At 47.7% G+C, this 18,687-nt stretch overlaps 1 protein-coding gene across 4 annotated transcripts in view; it reads left to right on the top strand.

Moving 5' to 3' along the window:
• Positions 1 to 18,687, top strand: part of PCSK6 (proprotein convertase subtilisin/kexin type 6) — a 193,566-nt gene that overhangs the window by 97,201 nt on the left and 77,678 nt on the right. For all 4 annotated transcript variants that reach the window (XM_081227293.1, XM_081227292.1, XM_081227294.1 and 1 more), the window contains exon 7: positions 15,031 to 15,203. In XM_081227293.1, coding sequence (XP_081083419.1) covers positions 15,031 to 15,203 — 173 coding nt within the window. The remainder of the gene's footprint in view (positions 1 to 15,030; positions 15,204 to 18,687) is intronic.

Raw genomic sequence — 18,687 nt, 5'->3', positions numbered from 1 at the left:
TGGCCTGCAGTGTTTCTGATGAGGCATCTGGTGCCAATATTAATTGTTCCTTTTCAAGTAACTTTCTTCTTCTTCAAGAACCTTTCAGGATTCTTTTCTCTTTTCTTGTTCTGGGATTTGACCTGTGTGTGTTGATGTGAATTTGTTTTACTTTTCCTGCCTATCCCTCAGTGGGTTATTAACCATTTTTCATTATACTTCAACAATTATGTGAGCTTAACTGTAAAGGTGGGCCAGTTTCTTTGGTCACCGTTGTTTAGATTTGAGATTGAAATTCAAAGACTTCCGTGCTTGGCTTCAGGAAATTCTTCTGTTATTTATTTGACTCTTTTGCTTTATTTTTCCTCATTGCATCCTCCTAGAACTCTTATTAGACAGATACTAGAAGTTGGCCTCTTCAGACTTTCTATCCCTTTGACCCTTTGTCTTGGGTCTTGGGAGAATCCCTAAGCTCAGTTGACCAGCTCTCTGACACACCCTATCTTAGCAGTTTTTACATTTTTGAAAAGAATTTACCTTCTAGGATTTCTAGTTGATGTTTTCAATTAAATGTGTATTTGAAATAATTATAGATTCACATGCAATTGTAAGAAACAATACACGGAAATCCGCTGTATCCTTTACCCAGTTTTCCATCATGGTGATCTCTTGTTGAAACTACAGCAACAGCATCACAACCGGGATACTGACGCCGATACAGTCAAGATACAGAACAGGGTCACAAAAGAGTCCTTCATGGTGCCTCTTTATTACCACAACCACTCTTGCCCCAATCCCTTCCTTAACCTCTGGCAACCACTCTTCTGTCCTCCATTTCCATAATTTTCTCATTTCAAAAATGATGTAAAACGGAGCCATAATTTGGGAACAGGAATGTTCTGGGAATGTCTTCCTCTTGGAGAAGTGAATTAACTCTAAGGACCAGTTAGTAACCAGCATTAAGAAATCACTCTGGGGCTTCCCTGGTGGTGCAGTGGTGGAGAGTCCGCCTGCCGATGCAGGGGACACGGGTTCGTGCCCCGGTCTGGGAAGATCCCACATGCCACGGAGTGACTGGGCCCGTGAGCCATGGTCGCTGAGCCTGCGCGTCCGGGGCCTGTGCTCCGCAACGGGAAAGGCCACGACAGTGAGAGGCTCACGTACCACAAAAAAAAAAAAAAAAAGAAATCACTCTGTTTCCTATTACAGAGTATCCAACCACATTGGCCAACAGAGTTTGTTAAATACTCTGTGGTAGGATTAAATCATGGTATTGATAAATAGAAATATGCCAATTACAATGTATACATAAAGATGCTCCATTAATATCAGCGTTACAGATGCCAGAGAGTTAAATGTAAACTTTTCCCCATCATACTTCCTGAGAAGGAATTAGAGAGATTAAAATTTAAACAAAAATCCAAAATTTTTGAGTCCAAAAGAATTGACTGAAAAATCTTTTTCTTTTATTTTTAAACTTGTGAAGAAATGAAGTTGAAGATTCTTCCTCCCCCCCAAATTTTATTTTTATGCGGTCAGAATAACATTTTAATTTCTGACCTTAGTTTTGTGATTATTATTGTCTAATTGATTTGTAATAAAGCTCAATAAAACTTGAAAAAAAATGGAGATGCGTTCCCACCCCCCGCCCCCAAGTCCGCATCGCAGGGTGACTCTAGTCATTGGGTCTGCTCTGCGGGCCACATGCTGTGCTTCCACCTCCGGCTCCTTCATAGCTGCCCCAGCTCAGGGCCAGGGCCACATGGCAAGTGAGGCCGTCCTGGGGAAGGCGGCGCTGCCCAGGGACCCTGGGTCATCCTAGGTGTGGGAGGGGGTCCTCAGGAGCAGGGGCCCGCGGTTCCCCAGGTGTGGTGGGGGACCGTGGGCGCTAGCTGGTGGGTCGGGCAAGGAGGGCCACCATCTTCAGGGTAGAGGTCGTGCAGCAAGGCACGGCTCTGGAGGAGCGAGAGGTGGCGGGGATTGGGAGGGGTTGGGGCTGCTGGTGGAGGACATCATACAAGTGGTGGAGGTGGTGACGGAGGAGCGGGAGGAGAAGCCCCAGGAGCAGGGCCTGGAAATGCCGGGGCCGGGACCCATGACTGCCTGGCCCCCTCTGGAGGCGCTGGAGGCCCTGCAGTTAGAGCTGAGCACTCTGAATGCCCAAGCCAGCAGGGCCTACACTCGGCTCAAACACAAGATGGGTCAAAGGCAGAAGCCTCACTTGGATCGCAGAAGGGCCATCCTCCAGGGCATCCCTGGCTTCTGGGCCAGAGCCGTTATGAACCACCCCCAGATGTTGGCCATAATCAGTGACCAAGATGAAGACATGCTTAGCTACATGATCCATTTGGAGGTGCAGAAACTGGGCCATCCCAGGCACCGCTGCAAGTTGATGTTTTTCTTTTGGAACAACCCCTGCATCTGGAACAACATGATCATTAAGGAGTAACACCTTAGCATCGCTGGATATAGGGTGTCTCATTAGACTCCAGCCCAGTGGTTCTGGGATTATGAAATGGGAGCCCCCAGTCGCAGGCAGGACACCACCAGCCTTAACTTCTTCAACTGGTTGTCTGACCACAACTCCCCAGGGTCTAACAGGATTGCTGAGATCATCAGTGAAGACCTGTGGCCCAATCCCCTGCACTACTACCCCAGGGAGGAAGGCTCCACTGGGACAGACCCGGAGATAAAGGCACTGGGGGAGCATCAGAGTTTGGCCAAATAGCACAAGAGGCAGGAGGCGTCTACAGATGCGGGAGATGGGAGGATGTATCTACCTATGCAGTTCTCGTGCCCAGGGGAGAAATGAGGAAAGGATGGCCAGTGAAGGTTCCAAAGAGCGGGGCCCCACATGCCAGAAATGATGCCCAGAGAGACATAAACTAACAAGTGGAAAAAAAAAAAAAAAAAGGAACCATATACCATGTAACCTTTGGGATTGGCGCTTCTCACTCAGCATGGTTCTTCGAAGGTTCATCCAGGTTGTTGAGTATATCTGTAGTTTATTGAGAAGTAGTATTCCATGGTATGGATGTGACACAGTTTGTCTAACCATTCACCCATTAGGGGACATCTGGGTTGTTTCTAGTTTTTGGATATTACAGGTAAAGCACCTAAAAACATTGTTGTATAGGTTTTTGTGTGAGCATTGTCTTCATTTTGGGGGGATAAACATCCAGGAATGCAGTTGCCGGGTTGTATAATAGTACATGTTTATTTTTTTAAGATACTGGGAAATTGTTTTTCAGAGAAGTTCTACCATTTGACATCTAACAATGTATGAATGATCCAGTTTCTCTACATAACTTGCCAATGTTTGGTGTTGTCACTGTTTTTTTGTATTAGACATTGTGATAGGTATAACGTAATATCTCATTAATTTGCATTTCTCTAAGGCTAGGGATGTGGGGTATCTTTTTATGTGTTCATTTGCCATCCATCTATCCTCTCCAGTGAAATGTCTCTTCATGTCTTTTTCTCATTTTCTAATTTTTAACGATTGCGTGTTGAGAGATCTTTATATATTCTGGCTACTTGTGCTTTGATGATTATGTTGTTTGTGAATATTTTCTCCCATTTTGTAACATGTCTTTTCATCCTCTTTAACCGGGTCTTTTCCAGAGTAAAATTTTAAAATTTTGATAAAATCCAATTTATTAACTTTTCCTTTTAGGGTCATGTTTTTTGGTATCAATCTTAGAACTCTTTGCCTTATCTTAGATTCTAAAGATATTCTCTGTTTGTTTGTGTTTTTTCCTAAAAGCTTTATAGTTTTATAAAAGTTTTATATTCTGAGTTTCATTTTGAGAGATCCAATTTGAGTTAATGTTGTATGAGGTATCAGACTTAGGTCAAGGGGTTTTTTTGTTTGTTTTTTGTTTTGTTTGCCGATGGTCATCCAGTTACTCCAGCACCATGTGTTGAAATGCCTGTCTTTCTTCCACTGAGTTGCTTTGCACTTTTGTCAAGAGTCATTTGGGCATATTTGTGTGAGTTTATTTCTGAACTCTCTGTCTGTTCCATTCATCTATGTGTCTGTCCCTCTCCCAGTGCAGCAGAGTCTTGATTATTATAGCTACAAAAGGTTGGGAAATGGGGTAGACTGATTGCTCCCACTTTAGTTTTCTTTTTCAAACTTATATGAACTTTTCTAGTTCTTTTGCCTTTCCATACAAGTTTTATCATTATCTTGTCAATATCTACGAAAAATATCTTGCTGGGGTTTTGGTAGGGATTGTGTTAGACCTGTACATCAATTGGGAGAATTGACATCTTTACTATGTTCAGTCTTCACAAACACAATATCTCTCTTCATTTTTTTAGATCTTCTTTGATTTCTTTCATCAGCACTATGAAGCTTTCACTATGCAAGTCCTATACATGTTTGGTTAGATTTATACCTAAGTTATTTCATTTTATTTAAGCAATGATAAAAAGCATTGTATTTCTTTCTTTCTTTCTTCGTTGCTGCGCACAGGCTTTCTCTAGTTGCCGTGAAGTGGGGGCTACTCCTCATTGCGGAACACGGGCTCTAGGCACGCGGGCTTCATTAGTTGTGACACGCGGACTCTGTAGTTGTGGCTCTCAGGCTCTAGAATGCAGGCTCAGTAGTTGTGGCGCACAGGCTTAGTTGCTCCACAGCATGTGGTATGTTCCCGGACCGGGGTCGAACCCGTGTCCCCTGCATTGGCAGGCGGATTCTTAACCACTGCGCCACCAGGGAAGTCCCAGGCATTGTATTTTTAATTTTGACGTTCATGTGTTCATTGTTAACATACAGAAATATAACTGCTTTTGCATGTTAATCTTATATCCTGCAACCTTTCTGAACTTGCTTATTAGTTCTAGGAGTAGATTCTTTAAGATTTTATACTTGATAACGTCATTTACAAATAAGGGCAGTTTTATTTCTTCTCTTTGGTCCTTATGCCTTTTATTTCCTTTTCCTGTTTTGTTGCCATGGCTAGAACTTCCAGCCTAGGGCAAACATCTTTGCCTTGTTCCTGACTTTAGGGGAAAGCATTCAGACTTTCACCATTAAGTATAATCTTACTTGTAGGCTTTTTTGGTAAATACTCTTTAGCAAGTTGGTGATGTTCCCTTCTAGTCATAGTTTGAGAGTTTTTTTTCTTTTTTAAATGAATGGGTATTGAATTTTGTCACTGCTTTTTCCTCGTTGAGTGACACGATTATGTGATTTTTCTTCTTTAATTTGTTAATATGGTAGGTTATATTGGTTGATATCTGAATATTGATCCAGTACTGAATCTGACCAAGCCCCCCTTGGTCATGGTGTTTCCTTTTATATATATATATATTACTGAAACCTGTTTGCTAATATTTTATTAAGGATTTTTGTGTCTGTGTTCATGAGGATTCTTTTTTTTTTTTTTTTTTTGCGTTATGTGGGCCTCTCACTGCCGTGGCCTCTCCCATTGCGGAGCACAGGCTCCAGATGCGCAGGCTCAGCGGCCATGGCTCATGGGCCCAGCCGCTCTGCAGCACGTGGGATCTTCCCAGACCGGGGCACGAACCTGTGTCCCCTGCATCGGCAGGCAGACTCTCAATCACTGCGCCACCAGGGAAGCCCCATGAGGATTCTTGGTCTGTAATGTTCTTTTTCTTTCTCTCTCTTGCTCTTTTTTTTTTTTTTTTTTTTTTGTACTGTCTTTGTACTATCAGGGTAATCCTAGCTTCAGTAAATGAATTGGGAAGTGTTCCCTCCTCTTTTATGTTCTGGAAGTAATTGTGTTGAATTGGTGTTAATTCTTTAAACTATTAGTAAAATCTTCCAGTGAAACCATATCTCTTTGGCGGGGAGATTTTTTAAAAATTACAAACTAAATTTCTTGGAAAGTTATAGGGTTGTTCAAATTATCCTTTTCATATTGCGGTGAGTTGTAGTAGTTTGTGTGTTCTGAGGAAGTGGTCCATTTCATCTAATTTATCATGTTTATTTGTGTAGAGTTGTTTGTAATATTCCCTTATTACACTTTTGTTGTTGGTAGCATCTGTGGGTATATTCTTTGTTTCTTTCCTGATATTGGTAATTTGTGTCTTCTTTTTTTTTTTGCTTAGTCATTCTTAACTGGAAGTTTATCAGTTTTATTGATCTTTTCACAAAATTAGCTCTTTGTTACACTTATTTTCTATAGTGTTTTTCTGTTTTCAGCTCTTTATTATTTCCTTCCTTCCTCTTGCTTTGGGCTTATTTAGCTCTTTTTCTAGGATCTTGAAGTGGGTGCTTCGGTTATTGATTTGAGACTTTTCTTCTTTTCTCATGTAAACAATGGTGCCATAAATCTCCCTCTTAGCAATAGTGTAGTCATGTCTCACAGATTTTGGTATGTTGTATTTTTCTTTTCATTCAGTTCAATGTTTTGTTTTGTTTTTCCCTTGAGACTTCCTCTGGGACCTGTGGATTTTTTAAAAGTGTGTTGTTTTGTTTCCAGCTGCTTGGAGATTTTTCTGTTTTCCGTCCGTCATCAGTTACTAGTTGGATTCCATTGTGGTTGCAGAACACATTCTGTAGTTCAGTTCTCTTCAATTCATTGAGGTCAGGGTCTAATCTATCTTGGAATATGTTCTGTGGGCCCTTGAGAGTAACGTGTATTCTGTCGTTGAGTAGAATGTTCTAAAAATGTTTATGAGGGCTTCCCTGGTGGCGCAGTGGTTGGGAGTCCGCCTGCCAATGCAGGGGACACGGGTTCATGCCCCAGTCCGGGAAGATCCCACATGCCATGGAGCGGCTAGGCCCGTGAGCCATGGCCGCTGAGCCTGCGCGTCGGGAGCCTGTGCTCCGCAACGGGAGAGGCCACAACAGTGAGAGGCCCGCGTACCGCAAAAAAAAAAAAAATGTTTATGAGAACCTGTTGGTTGATGGTGTTGGGTTCTTCCTCATCCTTTCTAATTTTCTGTCTGGCTGTTCTATCGAGTGTTGAGAGAAGATGTTCAAGTCTGGCAGGGTGGTGGTGGCCTCCCCAGCCCCGGGCTCTGTCCTGCCTCTTGGCCTCTGAATGAAGCCTGCCGCTGCCCACGCCCAGCCTGGGCGCCCCTGCCCTGCTCCTCTGGCACTGCTCTCCCCTCGGCAGCAGCCTCCTCGCCCAGGCCCTGCTTCCTCCTGCAGCCTCACCCCATCTGCTTGCTGTCTTCCCGCAGTTCCTTGGACATCTCATCTGCCAGTCTTGTTTCCAGGGCTATTACAGTTTCCTTCGTTTTCTTCTCTTTTTCCTGTTATTTCTAGGGATTCGGGCCCATAGTAGAGGTGGACCGAGGGCTCGGTTTTCCTTCGTGGTCCGAGCTCCTTAGTATTTTAATTGTGATGGTGCTAAGTGCTATCACTGGTTGCTGTTAGTTACCAGGTGCTTCACCAGACATGTATACTCGTCTGTGCCTCTCATCCTCAGAATGATTCTGCAAGTTGGATATTATCATGGCCACTTTACACCCGGGGAAGGTGACAACCAGAGAAGTTGCCTGCCATGTCCAGGTCCACACAGCTGCTGAGGCAGAGCTGGGATGTGAACTCAGGCCTGCTGACCTGAAGCCTGGGTTGTCCCTTTGTGGCTGCGGGTCTCTGATGCTGGACACAGTGGTGGCCGGATGAGGACAGCTGCCACCAAGCCCTGTGAGCAGGAACAGAAGCAGGAAGGAAGGGTCCGTGGTGTGTGCGTGTATTCTTTTCCTTGTTTGCATTCACATTCCTTCCAAAGATATTTCAGCCTTGCTCTCTCTCTCAGCCTCAAATGTACTAAGCTGTGTGCCCTGTCCTTCCTCCGATAATGGGGCACTGTGGGAGGTGGAGGGAAAGGATGGCGGGCCTCACCCCGTCCTCTCTCCTCACTTAACCTCTCTTTACTCTCTCACTCTGTTAACCTTTTCTCTTTTTTTTTTTTAAATTTCAGCCCTATGTTTGATTTTCCCCTTCTCGCTCCCTGTAATGCTCCTTCCCTCTTTCCCCATCTGCTTCTGGTCAGCATTGGTGGTGGGTGGGCTCAGACTTGCCTGCACCTACCAGCCTTCAGCTCATCATCATCATCATCATCTCCATCATCTCACCTGCCAGGTGAGCTCCATAGACAGGGCCCTCCCTGCCAGTGCCTTGAGAGGACCCTGGGTGTGAGCCCGGCCACTGCATCACGTCCTCCTGGCTTCATGGCCCCTCCCAGCACCCTGTGAGACAGGCTTTCCGGGCAGCCAGCTGTCCACCCCACCCCGACCTGAGCAGAACTTGCTCTGTCAGGGAACCTGCAAGGCAGGCAATGAAGCCCTCACCCCTTTAACTCTAAAGGGCATCAGTCTTTTGGGGAGTTGCTCCCCTGAACTGATGCTTAACAAGATTCAGACAGTTCCCTGGGTCAGGATGGTGTCACCTGGAACACAGCCTGTCCTGCGTCCAGCTTGGAGAAGCACCCCTGGCACCCAAGGGACAGATCCCAAGGCTGCTAGGGAGTACGGCCGTGTGCGGCTGTCAGGAACCCCTCCCGGGCCTGGCAGATGCCCTGAAACTGAAAAACTCTCTGCTCAGGCTGCATGAAGGACGTGCATCTTTTCAGTCTGTTGACTCTGTTTCTGGGAAGGAAAAATGAAACAGCAGCAGGCAAATTCCTGTTGGTGTTTTTGTTCTCTGTTTTGACTGGGGAACTGAATCATGCCTTTCTTTTCGCAACATGAGACTGTTAAGAACATAACAGCTAAATTAATCCTTGCCCATAAATTAGTTAATTATGTTAATTCAGACTCACAGAATTCAGTCTCATTCGCGGTTCCATTAAGCAGTTTAGGCTTATGAGTGTTTTAAGAGGACAGTTTAAGCTACAGTTTAATCTTCAAAGGCTCCAAGTGCATTTTCCACTGCAGGAGGATTCTAAATGCCTTGGGAGGTTTGGGGGGATTTAGTGACCGTGGGCAGCTACAGCCCCACATTCTCATCAGAGACTCCCCGCCTGCTGGGTCTGGTACCCCGAGGCTAAGAGGAGCCTTGGGAAGGAGGAGATGGACAAGCGTGGCCACAGGTCCTGCACCCTGTGTCCCCCTGGTGGCCATGCCCCCGCCACGCTGCCCTGCAGCCCCTGCCCCAAGGACAGGTGAGCCGGTTCTAGGCTGCATGCTGGGCTTCCTGAGGTTGTCCTCACAGACACTGAGCGGGAAGCAGCTCTGCTTCTGGGGGTGTGTGAGGAAGGCCGGGGAGAGCACAGGGAGCACGTCCAAGCCTACGTGACAAGCCGGTGGCCTCTCTTCTGGGTGGTGTGACTGTCTTATCGCCACCGTGTTCTGGTCTCTGTCAAAGGGCAGCTCAGGGCATGTGCTCACGTCCTTGTCACAGGTGCACATCCGCTAGGGCTCCTCGTGTCCCCACTTGCAGGATGGATACTCGGGTCCCCATCATGCTCTTCTGTCCCCTGTCCCAAGCTGCCAGCTCTCACTGGATCGCCTTGTTCTCTGGCCCCTGCTCCCTGGTGGAGAGACCACGAAAGTCAGTCTGTGTTTCAAATCTCTAGAGCATTGCTGAGGTTCTTCCACTTTTTTATAGTTCTCTGAAAAATCAGCAGAACCTGATTATAAAAGAGTGACCTGTTTTAAAATAGAGATTTCATTACTATTTAAGTATGACAAGGCCCACAGATCAGGAGACAATGGCCATTGAACAGAGTTTGTTACTCACAGTTCCCAAGAGGATGGGTTATGCCTGGCGTGGAGGACACACAGAAAAGCACCAGGGTTGGTCAGGAGGCAGAGGGAGCGAGGGGACCTGTGGGCTTCAGCCTTTATTGTGGCTTCTGCAGGAAAGAATGGGCGAGGTAGGGTGAGCAGGCTTAGGATGGGCTCATTTCAGGGCTCAGGGCTTAGGAGCTGCCCCTGGTTGTATGGTACTTGGCCCTGGGGTGATTAGGGCAGGTGGAGAGTAACCCCAAGTGTAAAAGCCCCATAAAGGGGGGTGCTTGGGGTGTGAGCTCTGGATTGGTTGGTTTGCATAGGAAAGATGTGCTCCTGGGGGAGTTCTGGACCATCTCCAGGAATTGGCCAGCCCTGGGGCATGGGGGTGTCGGTCCCTGTAGGGTCAGCAAGGCCCCAAGATGTCAAAGCATCAGAATACAGAAAATAAGAGACCTGGTTCAAGACCTACCTAGGAGGGGCCCAGGGCTCTGTGGCAGGACAGGCCCGTGAGTTCACTGGGGCACCTCTGGCTCTAGCTGTGTTTCCACTACAGAGGGAGATTGGGAACCTAGCAGGAGGCCAGGGGAAACTTGGCTTGGCCGTCAGCCGCGGGTCTCCAGGCACTTCATGTGACAATGGCAAGTGCAGATGTGGCTCACAACCCGGCCAACCATGGCCCCCCCAGGTCCTAGGAGGAGGCTGTCACGTGTGGGTGTATTTAGAGATCTGAGAGCCCTGTTTGTCTTAGACCATAATGAGAGTTAACAGAAACCTTTTAGGTTTTTAACATTTCTAAACAACTGTTGCAATCTCACTTGGCCCAGAATGGCTGTTGGTAGAACAGAATGTACTGTAGTTTTAGTGGGGGGAGAAAAAAAAACCAAAAACCAATTCTCTGTGGATTTATGAAAATAAACTCAGAATTAATGAGCAGAATTTGTTGGGAAGGCCTATTTGTCACACTCAGGAAGCTACAATCTCATTTTACTTGCCGCTATTGCTCTAGCATTGCCATTCGTTTGCTGAAGGCAAAATACATGACTTCTAAATAAACAAAAGTGGGCCCCATGTCCTGCTCCCCTGCCTTCCTGCAAACATTAATAACCGGCTGATAGCTGACTTCTTGTGTGTGTGTGTGTGTGTGTGTGTGTGTGTCTGTATGTGTATGTGTGTGTGCTTCCTGCTACCTTTTTTGGGGCTTACCAACAGAAATGTATTTTCTCTTGGTTATGGAGGCTGTGAGTCTAAGATCAAGGTATCAGAAGACCTGGTTTCTTCCGAGGCCTCTCTCTAGACCAGCACATATGGCTGCTTTTCGCTGTGTCTTCTCGTGGTCATCCCTTAGTCTGTGTTGTCTGTGTCAGAATTTCCTCTTCTTAAAAGGACACCAGTCATGTTGGATGGGTGCCCACCCATGTGACCTCATTTCAGCTTAATTACCCCTTTAAAGACCCCATCTCCAAAACCAGCACACTCTGATCTTCCTGTTTACTTTTTTAAATTGTTTATTTATTTATTTTATATCAAAGTACAGTTGATTTACATTGTTGTGTTGGTTTCAGCTGTACAGCATAGTGATTCAGTTTTATATATATTTTATATATAAATATTCTTTTTCAGATTCTTTTCCCATATAGGTTATTATGGAGTATTGAGTAGAGTTCCCTGTGCTATACAGTAGGTCCTTGTTGGTAACCTATTTTATATTTAGTAGTGTGTGTATGTTAATCCCAAACTCCTAATTTATTCCCCACCCTTTTCTCCTTTGGGAAAAGACAAATATCATATGATGTTGCCTATATGCGGAATCTAAAAAAAAAGTACAAATAAACTTATTTACAAAACAGAAAGAGACTCACAGACATAGAAGACAAATCCATTGCCTTTGAACATGGAACTTCTTCAGGACATTTTCAGGGGAAATGCTGTGTCTCGGGCTGCTTCACATGGGCGTCTGCATGTCCACAGGTTTGCCTTGCCTTATACAAGCCTGTGTTTTGCAAAGTCCCACCATAAATTAGGAGCAGGAAAAGGGAGGAAGTACGGTTAACTATGAAAAAAAAAGTGTTTTGGGTTTTTTAAAATAAATTTATTTACTTATTTATATTTATTTTTGGCTGCGTTGGGTCATCGTTGCTGCACGCAGGCTTTCTCTAGTTATGGCGAGCAGGGGCTACTCTTCGTTGTGGTGCACGGGCTTCTCATTGCGGTGGCTTCTCTTGTTGTGGAACACAGGCTCGAGGCGTGTGGGCTTCAGTAGTTGTGGCACACGGGCTCAGTAGTTGTGGCTCTTTGGCTCTAGAGCACAGGCTCAGTAGTTGTGGCGCACGGGCTTAGTTGCTCCGTGGCATGTGGGATCTTCCCGGACCAGGGCTCGAACCCGTGTTCCCTGCATTGGCAGGCGGATTCTTAACCACTGTGCCACCAGGGAAGTCCCGGTTGGTTTTTTTTAACTTCATCAAGAGTCTTGTAAAATCATTGCTTTCATCAGGTTCTCCTGGGGCCTTGAAACTATCATTGGGTGCAGGCCAGTTTATGGAAAGTTTATTGTTTCCTGCGAGGCAAGCTGTGTGATTCTTCCCTGGGGGCTGAGCCCTGGCAGCACTAGGAGTTGTCCACCCAAACACAAACCTGTCGGGTCCTGCAAAGCCCCACCCTCCTCCTCCTCACACTCCTCCCACCTGGTGCCACAGACGGGCCCTTGGAGTGGACGGCTCAGGCCTGCTCATCCTACCCTGGGAGCCCTGAACCCAGCCCACTGCTGAGTCGTGAGCACGCTAACAACCATGAGTGGATCTGCCATCCAAATGATTTGTCCACATTATTTTTGTACCTGACAGTTTATGGGAAATGGGTCTTTATTTTTTCATTGGAGAAATGACTGTTTTCTTCAGTTTGGCGTTTCCAGAGAGCCATTCACATTTAAAGCTAATATTGGAACAGCAGGTTTCCACTGAAAATATTTACCTTTTCCTTGTTGTCAACTTGTCAGTGTTGGGGAAAATAGATGCTTCATTAAAATCTAAATACATTATGCTTTCTTTCTCACACGTCAGTCACTCTTCCTCCAAGATGAGGAGCATTGTGAGAAGTGCTGGGAAAGCATTCTGGTCTTATGTTTTCACTTATTTTAGATGTCATCTGGCATCTCGTTCTTGTTCAAAAAGAGGCATCCCAACACCTATCACTGGCATGGAGAAGCCCTAGGATAACAGGTTAAATGTCACCCCTAGGACATCAGGATTGATTGTGGCTACAGTGTGACCGGCGGGGTCTCTTGCCCTGGAAAATCCATTGCCAAATAGAAGGGCATAAAGAAAGCAGCTGCCATTTCTCAAAAAGCACAGGGCCCCAGGGCCTTAACAAATATTTAATCCTCCCGACTACCCTGGCAGGTAAGTTTTGTGGAAAACAAGGGCTCGGACAGTTTGAGACCCTGGGCCAAGGTCACACACAGCCGAGATGAGATTCCACCCCAGGACTGTCTGACCCCTGCTCTCTTCCCCCAGCTGTGAGCTGTTCTTTATTTTGCCTGGGACCCCGCCTTTGCCACACCACATGGCCAACGTCCTGTACTGGTTATGGCCCCTCCTTGGGGTTCGTGGCTCCAAGAGCCTCTGGGCCCAGTGTCTCTGACACAGCCAAAGAGACGAAGGCCCTGGGCACACAGACTAGCAACTGGGAAGGATGGTACTTGGGGCTACTCTGAGTCTCCTCGTCCACCCAGATATCTGAGAAAGGAGAAAGTGCGATGAGCTGATGCAGCAGAAGTGGCCCCACCCCACGACAGATGCCTCCAAACCCAGAAAAGATTTGGCCCTCGTTATAACCCCCTTGACCGTCAAAGGGAAATTGGCTCCCACTCTCTTGAAATTAAGAACCTCTGTTTATCAGAAGACACCATAACGAGTGAGAAGACGAGGCATCAACTGGGAGAAGATGTTTACAACATACATAACCAAGAACGGATGAATTCCCAGTACAAGCAAAGCTAAGCAGTGTATTAGGCATACAGTTGTATTAAAACACCCGTTTTTAAAGGCAATGGAAAGACTAGTCCAAAATTCTGAGCAGTTTCCTCTGTGAGGGGCAGGGCCTGGGTTGAGGCCACAGTGGCTCAAGTTCATGTTTTCCCTTAGATGGATGTTCATGTGTGTCTGTTATTTTATTAGGCTTTATAACTGACACGTTTGTGCCAGGCAATCCTTCATACATGTCAAATAGTAAATGTTTTAAAAATAAAGGTAAAAAGTAGTTATTAACAACCCCTGGAGGTAGGTTTCACTATCCCCGTTTTTACAGATGGGGTCAGACTAGATGCTGACACACACTGGGTACTTACACTGTAGGCACTTTATGTGAACCGTCTTTTTTAGTGTTTATGGCACCTCTATAGATACAATAATTTTCATCATCACAGTTTGTAGAAAAGAGAAGCTTAGTGAGACAAGGTAGCTCTTGCAGTCACTAGCTGGTCACGACTGGTGGTCAAAGCAGGGCTTCCCCCGTGGCCTGCCCCATGTACCTCCCGTGGGTGAGGTGGTGACAAGGCGTCTACCCCCACTTGTCCTGTGCTGCAGTCTCTGTGTCTGAATGATGGTGGCATCCCCACGCTGTCTGCTGCCAGGCACCTGAGGTTCTGAATCACTCGGGCGGTCATAGACCGGGAGGCCCAAATCACAGTTATGTCCCACAGTTCTGGAGGCTAGAAGTCCAAAATCAAGGTGCTGGCCCACTGGTTCCCCATGAGGCCCACATGGTGGCTGGCAGACGACCACCATCTGTGTCCTCACACAGTGGAGGGGAGAGGAAGCCAGCGAAGGGTGCTAGGCCTGCCCTGGGGCCACCCTCCTGACCTCACCTAAACCTAGTTACCTCCTGAAGTCCCACCTCCAGATGCCCTCACCTTGGGGTTAGGGCTCCAGCATGTGAATCTGGAGGGACACAAGCGTTCAGTCCATGGTAGGCAGGGATGAGGGGAAGGGAAATAGATGGAGAGCCGGCAGGTAAAGCGGACGGTGTTGAAGTCTGTCTCTGCTGCTCCCTTTGAAGGCTGTCCAGCTATAAGGAGCTGGTTCTCTGATGACCTCAGCCCCTTCCTCGGTCAGCACCCATGTGGCTGTGAGTACTCTTGTTGAGTTTTTGATGTCTCCCGGGCCTAATCTCACTCTTGTTTTGCCGTGAATGTCTCTGACATTGTGTTTGAGTACAGTTTCGAGGTTCTAAGAGCAGGAGTTTCCAGTAGCTTGGTGTCCCAGCTAAGCATGGGCCCGGATGCTGTGCCCAGCACCCCGGACAGCTGTGCGGGGACCAGTGGCCGTGCGGGACCAACATCCACATGGGACCCCCCCACCCACCTTCCATGTGACTGTCACGGGCCTGTGCTTCCAGGCATCCGCATGCTGGATGGAGACGTGACCGACGTGGTAGAGGCCAAGTCCCTGGGCATCAGACCCAACTACATCGACATTTACAGCGCGAGCTGGGGGCCGGACGACGACGGGAAGACGGTGGACGGGCCCGGCCGACTAGCCAGACAGGCCTTCGAGTACGGCATTAAAAAGGTGTGAGTAACCCAGAGCTGCGAGGGAGCCTCAGGGATGGGGGGAATAGTGAAAATATTTAACAGTGAGAAATCAGAAGGAATAAAGCCGAAAAGATAATATTAAAAATACTCTCAATCCGACAAACCCAAAGATGATCTTCCAAATGCTCTTTTAAGTCTTCTATGCATATAGAAGGAACTGGGTTCACTCACCTTTTTAAGAAACAAATATGGGACCATCTTCATGCTGTTTCGCAGTATGTCTTATTAAACAACCAACATGTCATATAGGTAAGAAGAATCTTGTCACATAGGTAACAATAAATAAACTTGAGGGACTTCCCTGGTGGTCCAGTGGTTAAGACTCCGTGCTTCCACTGCAGGGGACGTGGGTTCCATCCCTGGTCAGAGAACTAGATCCCACATGCCATGCAGTGTGCCCCCCCCACCAAAAATTAAAAAAAATAATAAATTTGAGCAGCATACACACAAAATTAGAGTGACACAGCGGAGAGCCCCAAAGCAGGACGGCGATGGTGCCAGGACCAGAGCGAGGGAGAAGTCACTTGGGGGCTCAGGGAAGTGGCCGTCCACCAGTGAGAGCAGAAGGACGTCACTTCATTACAGAGTAGCTGTTCCAGAAAGTACCAACTGATCACTCACCAGCCCCCTGGCTCTGAGCCTTGGAGCCTGACTGCCCCCAGCTGAGGGGTGTATGCAGGTGGGTGGTGGGGATCCTAGACTAACCACCTGGCCTGTTAACTGGGACAGTGCAGGTGGAAGGGGTGTCTGGGCCTTGGCCCACCTGCTCACAGGAACCCCGAGCCATGGAGCTGTCTGCGTCCATCACGGGGAGTGTGCTCACCCAGCACCCCCGAAGCAGCCGGTCTTGGCTGTGTTCCCTCCCTGCCAGCTCGCAGCCCAGTGTGTTTAGGATGTCTGGGGTGGACCCCACTGGGGGCTACACCGAGCAAACATCTGAGCGTGGGCCCTCCACCCACCGGCTGAGGGGGAGCAGAGGAGGCTGGCAGGCTCCTCTCGGGAGGTCCAGCCCGGTCACTCTGTGGTCATCAGTTCTGGGTCCTTGTGAGTCAGAAAAGCCTGGTGTGGGGGGGTGTCCTGGAGATGACCCAGCTCTTACAAGCAGGGTGGCAAGGCAGATTTATGGGTGAGGACAGCTTCTTGGAGCAGACACAGAGCTGTGGTCAGCGTCCGGGTGGCCCTGGGAGGCCCGGCGATGCTGGCAGGGTTGGGTCAGGAGGTCCAGGCATCCCCAAGGCAGGGTTTATACCTCTGACTTCTACAGGAAACAGGACGGGGGGCCAGGTCAAGCCCATTTTATTATCTATATTTTTTAAACATTTTTAAAAAGTTCTTAACTTACTGTAAACCATGCATGATTAAAATGTGGTTAATAAGTAGTTAATAAATCAAATAGTACCAGAGGATTATAGTGAAAGCAGCCCTTATCGCCCTCTGCCCATCCCCCCGTACCGGCTTCATCCAGCTCTCAGGGGAGTGTGGAAGGTGCGGAGAGGACCATGTGGTTCCCTGCCATTCTTGTCACAGTTTCTTGAAATAGTGAAGTCATTTCATGTTTTTTTTTAGTCATTCTGAATAAAATATGCCACATGCCACATAGGGAGCCTTAGATCGCAGCTGTCTGAAGTTGTCACTGAAAATCCTCCTAGAGATTTGATGATCTCAGACCGAACCACATTCTGCCATCTGTTTTTCCTCCTCGACGCCCTGTTTGTCACCTATATCCTTTTTCTGTAAAATCTGACTTCATCTTTGGTAGATGGTGTGGGTTGGTGGTAGGAGACATCAGACTCTGTACCTTGGCATAAGGATGTGTTTGATGTTGGTCCTCATGTGGCTTGTCACCCAGAAGGGGAGAGTCAGTGTCACTGTGGCTGAAAGCACTGGCTTTGTCCAGATGCCGGGCATTTGCTAGCCCTCTGAGTCCATGGATGAGGTCTCCACTTCCCAGGCAAGATGCTCAAATACCTTCTGATGGTGTTGAGGTGGTGGCTTCCTGAACAGAAGTGCAAGTTCATTGCCGGGGTTGAAATGTCCCCTAGAGCCTCTGTCCTGTGGCTTCCATAGGAACAGAAGACCCGGAAAGTGAAAATGCGGTCCTCAGAGATGGCTCAGACCTGGGTGTTTCCTCTGCCTCATTCCCACGTTCCCTTTCCAGGAAACTGTTTTCAGAAGGGAAAGAGGCTTTGGACGCCTTGATGCTTGTGAGAACTCATGGGTCTAGTGGTACCTGCAAAGTGCAAGGTGAAGAGATGCAAATCTTTGGCATTTAGGCCTCTGTTATTCAAAGTGGGGTCCCAAGCAGCAGAGCTGGCATCACTTGGGAGCCCGTCAGAAGTGCAGAATCTTGGGCTCACCTGGACCAGCTGAGCCCAAGTCTGCTATGTAGTGAGACCCCCGGGGATTCTCCTCACGAGTGTGAGAAGTGCTTTTTGAGGCCATTCTCCATGCTGCTGGAGCAGTAAGGTTGCTTGCCCTGCTTTGCAAAATGATAGCCTTTGATAAATAATTTGGAGTGAGGTGAGGAGTTGGAGGTGAAATAAAGATGGGCTCTGATGGGTTCAGTACCCTTTCATTCCAGTTTTCGTTGCTTTGAACGAGCTTCTGATTAATCTTTTCCTACAGGTAGTTATGGGCACAGACACACGCATGTCCTTAGTCCTGTGTGCCTTTTTTCCAGAAGGTTGCCCTTTTTGCTAACTGTAAGTAACCTTTCTGTCGAGCTCTTGGCCGTTTGGGCAGGTCTACCTTTGAGATGTGGAAAACGGAGTGGATGAGGCAGTTTTGAGCCCTGGGACTGGGCTGTCCCTCGAGCCTCAGGTTGGAACTGGTGGGTTGTGGGAGTGAAGACAAACAGGCACAAAAGGGTGGGGACCTGTGGCCTACTTGGTCCAAAAGTGGGGTGTCCTGGTGCTTCTGGAGCAGGTGGGTGCCCTCAGTCCGGGTGGACTTGAGCTCCAAGGGTGTGTCAAGCATCCTGTCAGAAGCAGGGCTTCGGTTGGGCTACGGGGAATTGTAGGATTCTGTTGAAAATTTTCTTTAAATTGGCCAGTTGTTGGGCCTAAGTGTCAGTTTCCTCCTGTGTGTTTAGACAGGAGTATCCTTGGCAAGGATGCTGGAGCCACCAGCCCACGTGGAGACGGGTATTGGCACCGCTCTCTGGGTCTGGCTGTGCCCACCAACGGGCCAGCCTTTCGGACCGAACGGGTCGGTTCCGTCTTGGAACTGGTGTTCTTCTTTAGCTGGTGTTGGTGGCTAGGATGAGTGTTGGTTGGATCCCATGGGTGTGGGTTGGAGAGGCTGCAGGAGCTCCCCTGACCTGCTCCTGTCTCCCAGAGACTTGCTGTCACGTGTGTGTCCTTAAATGTGAAAACCTACACACAGGTGAAGCCGCCGGCCTTGGTTGCACTGGCAGTGTGGCCGCTTCAACGCTGACCCATGGGGAAGCCCCGGGGCGCTCT

This window comes from Mesoplodon bidens, assembly GCF_964165515.1.
Source record: "Mesoplodon bidens genome assembly, chromosome: 3".
Lineage (NCBI taxonomy): Eukaryota > Metazoa > Chordata > Mammalia > Artiodactyla > Ziphiidae > Mesoplodon > Mesoplodon bidens.
This window is presented reverse-complemented; position numbering and strand designations above follow the sequence as displayed.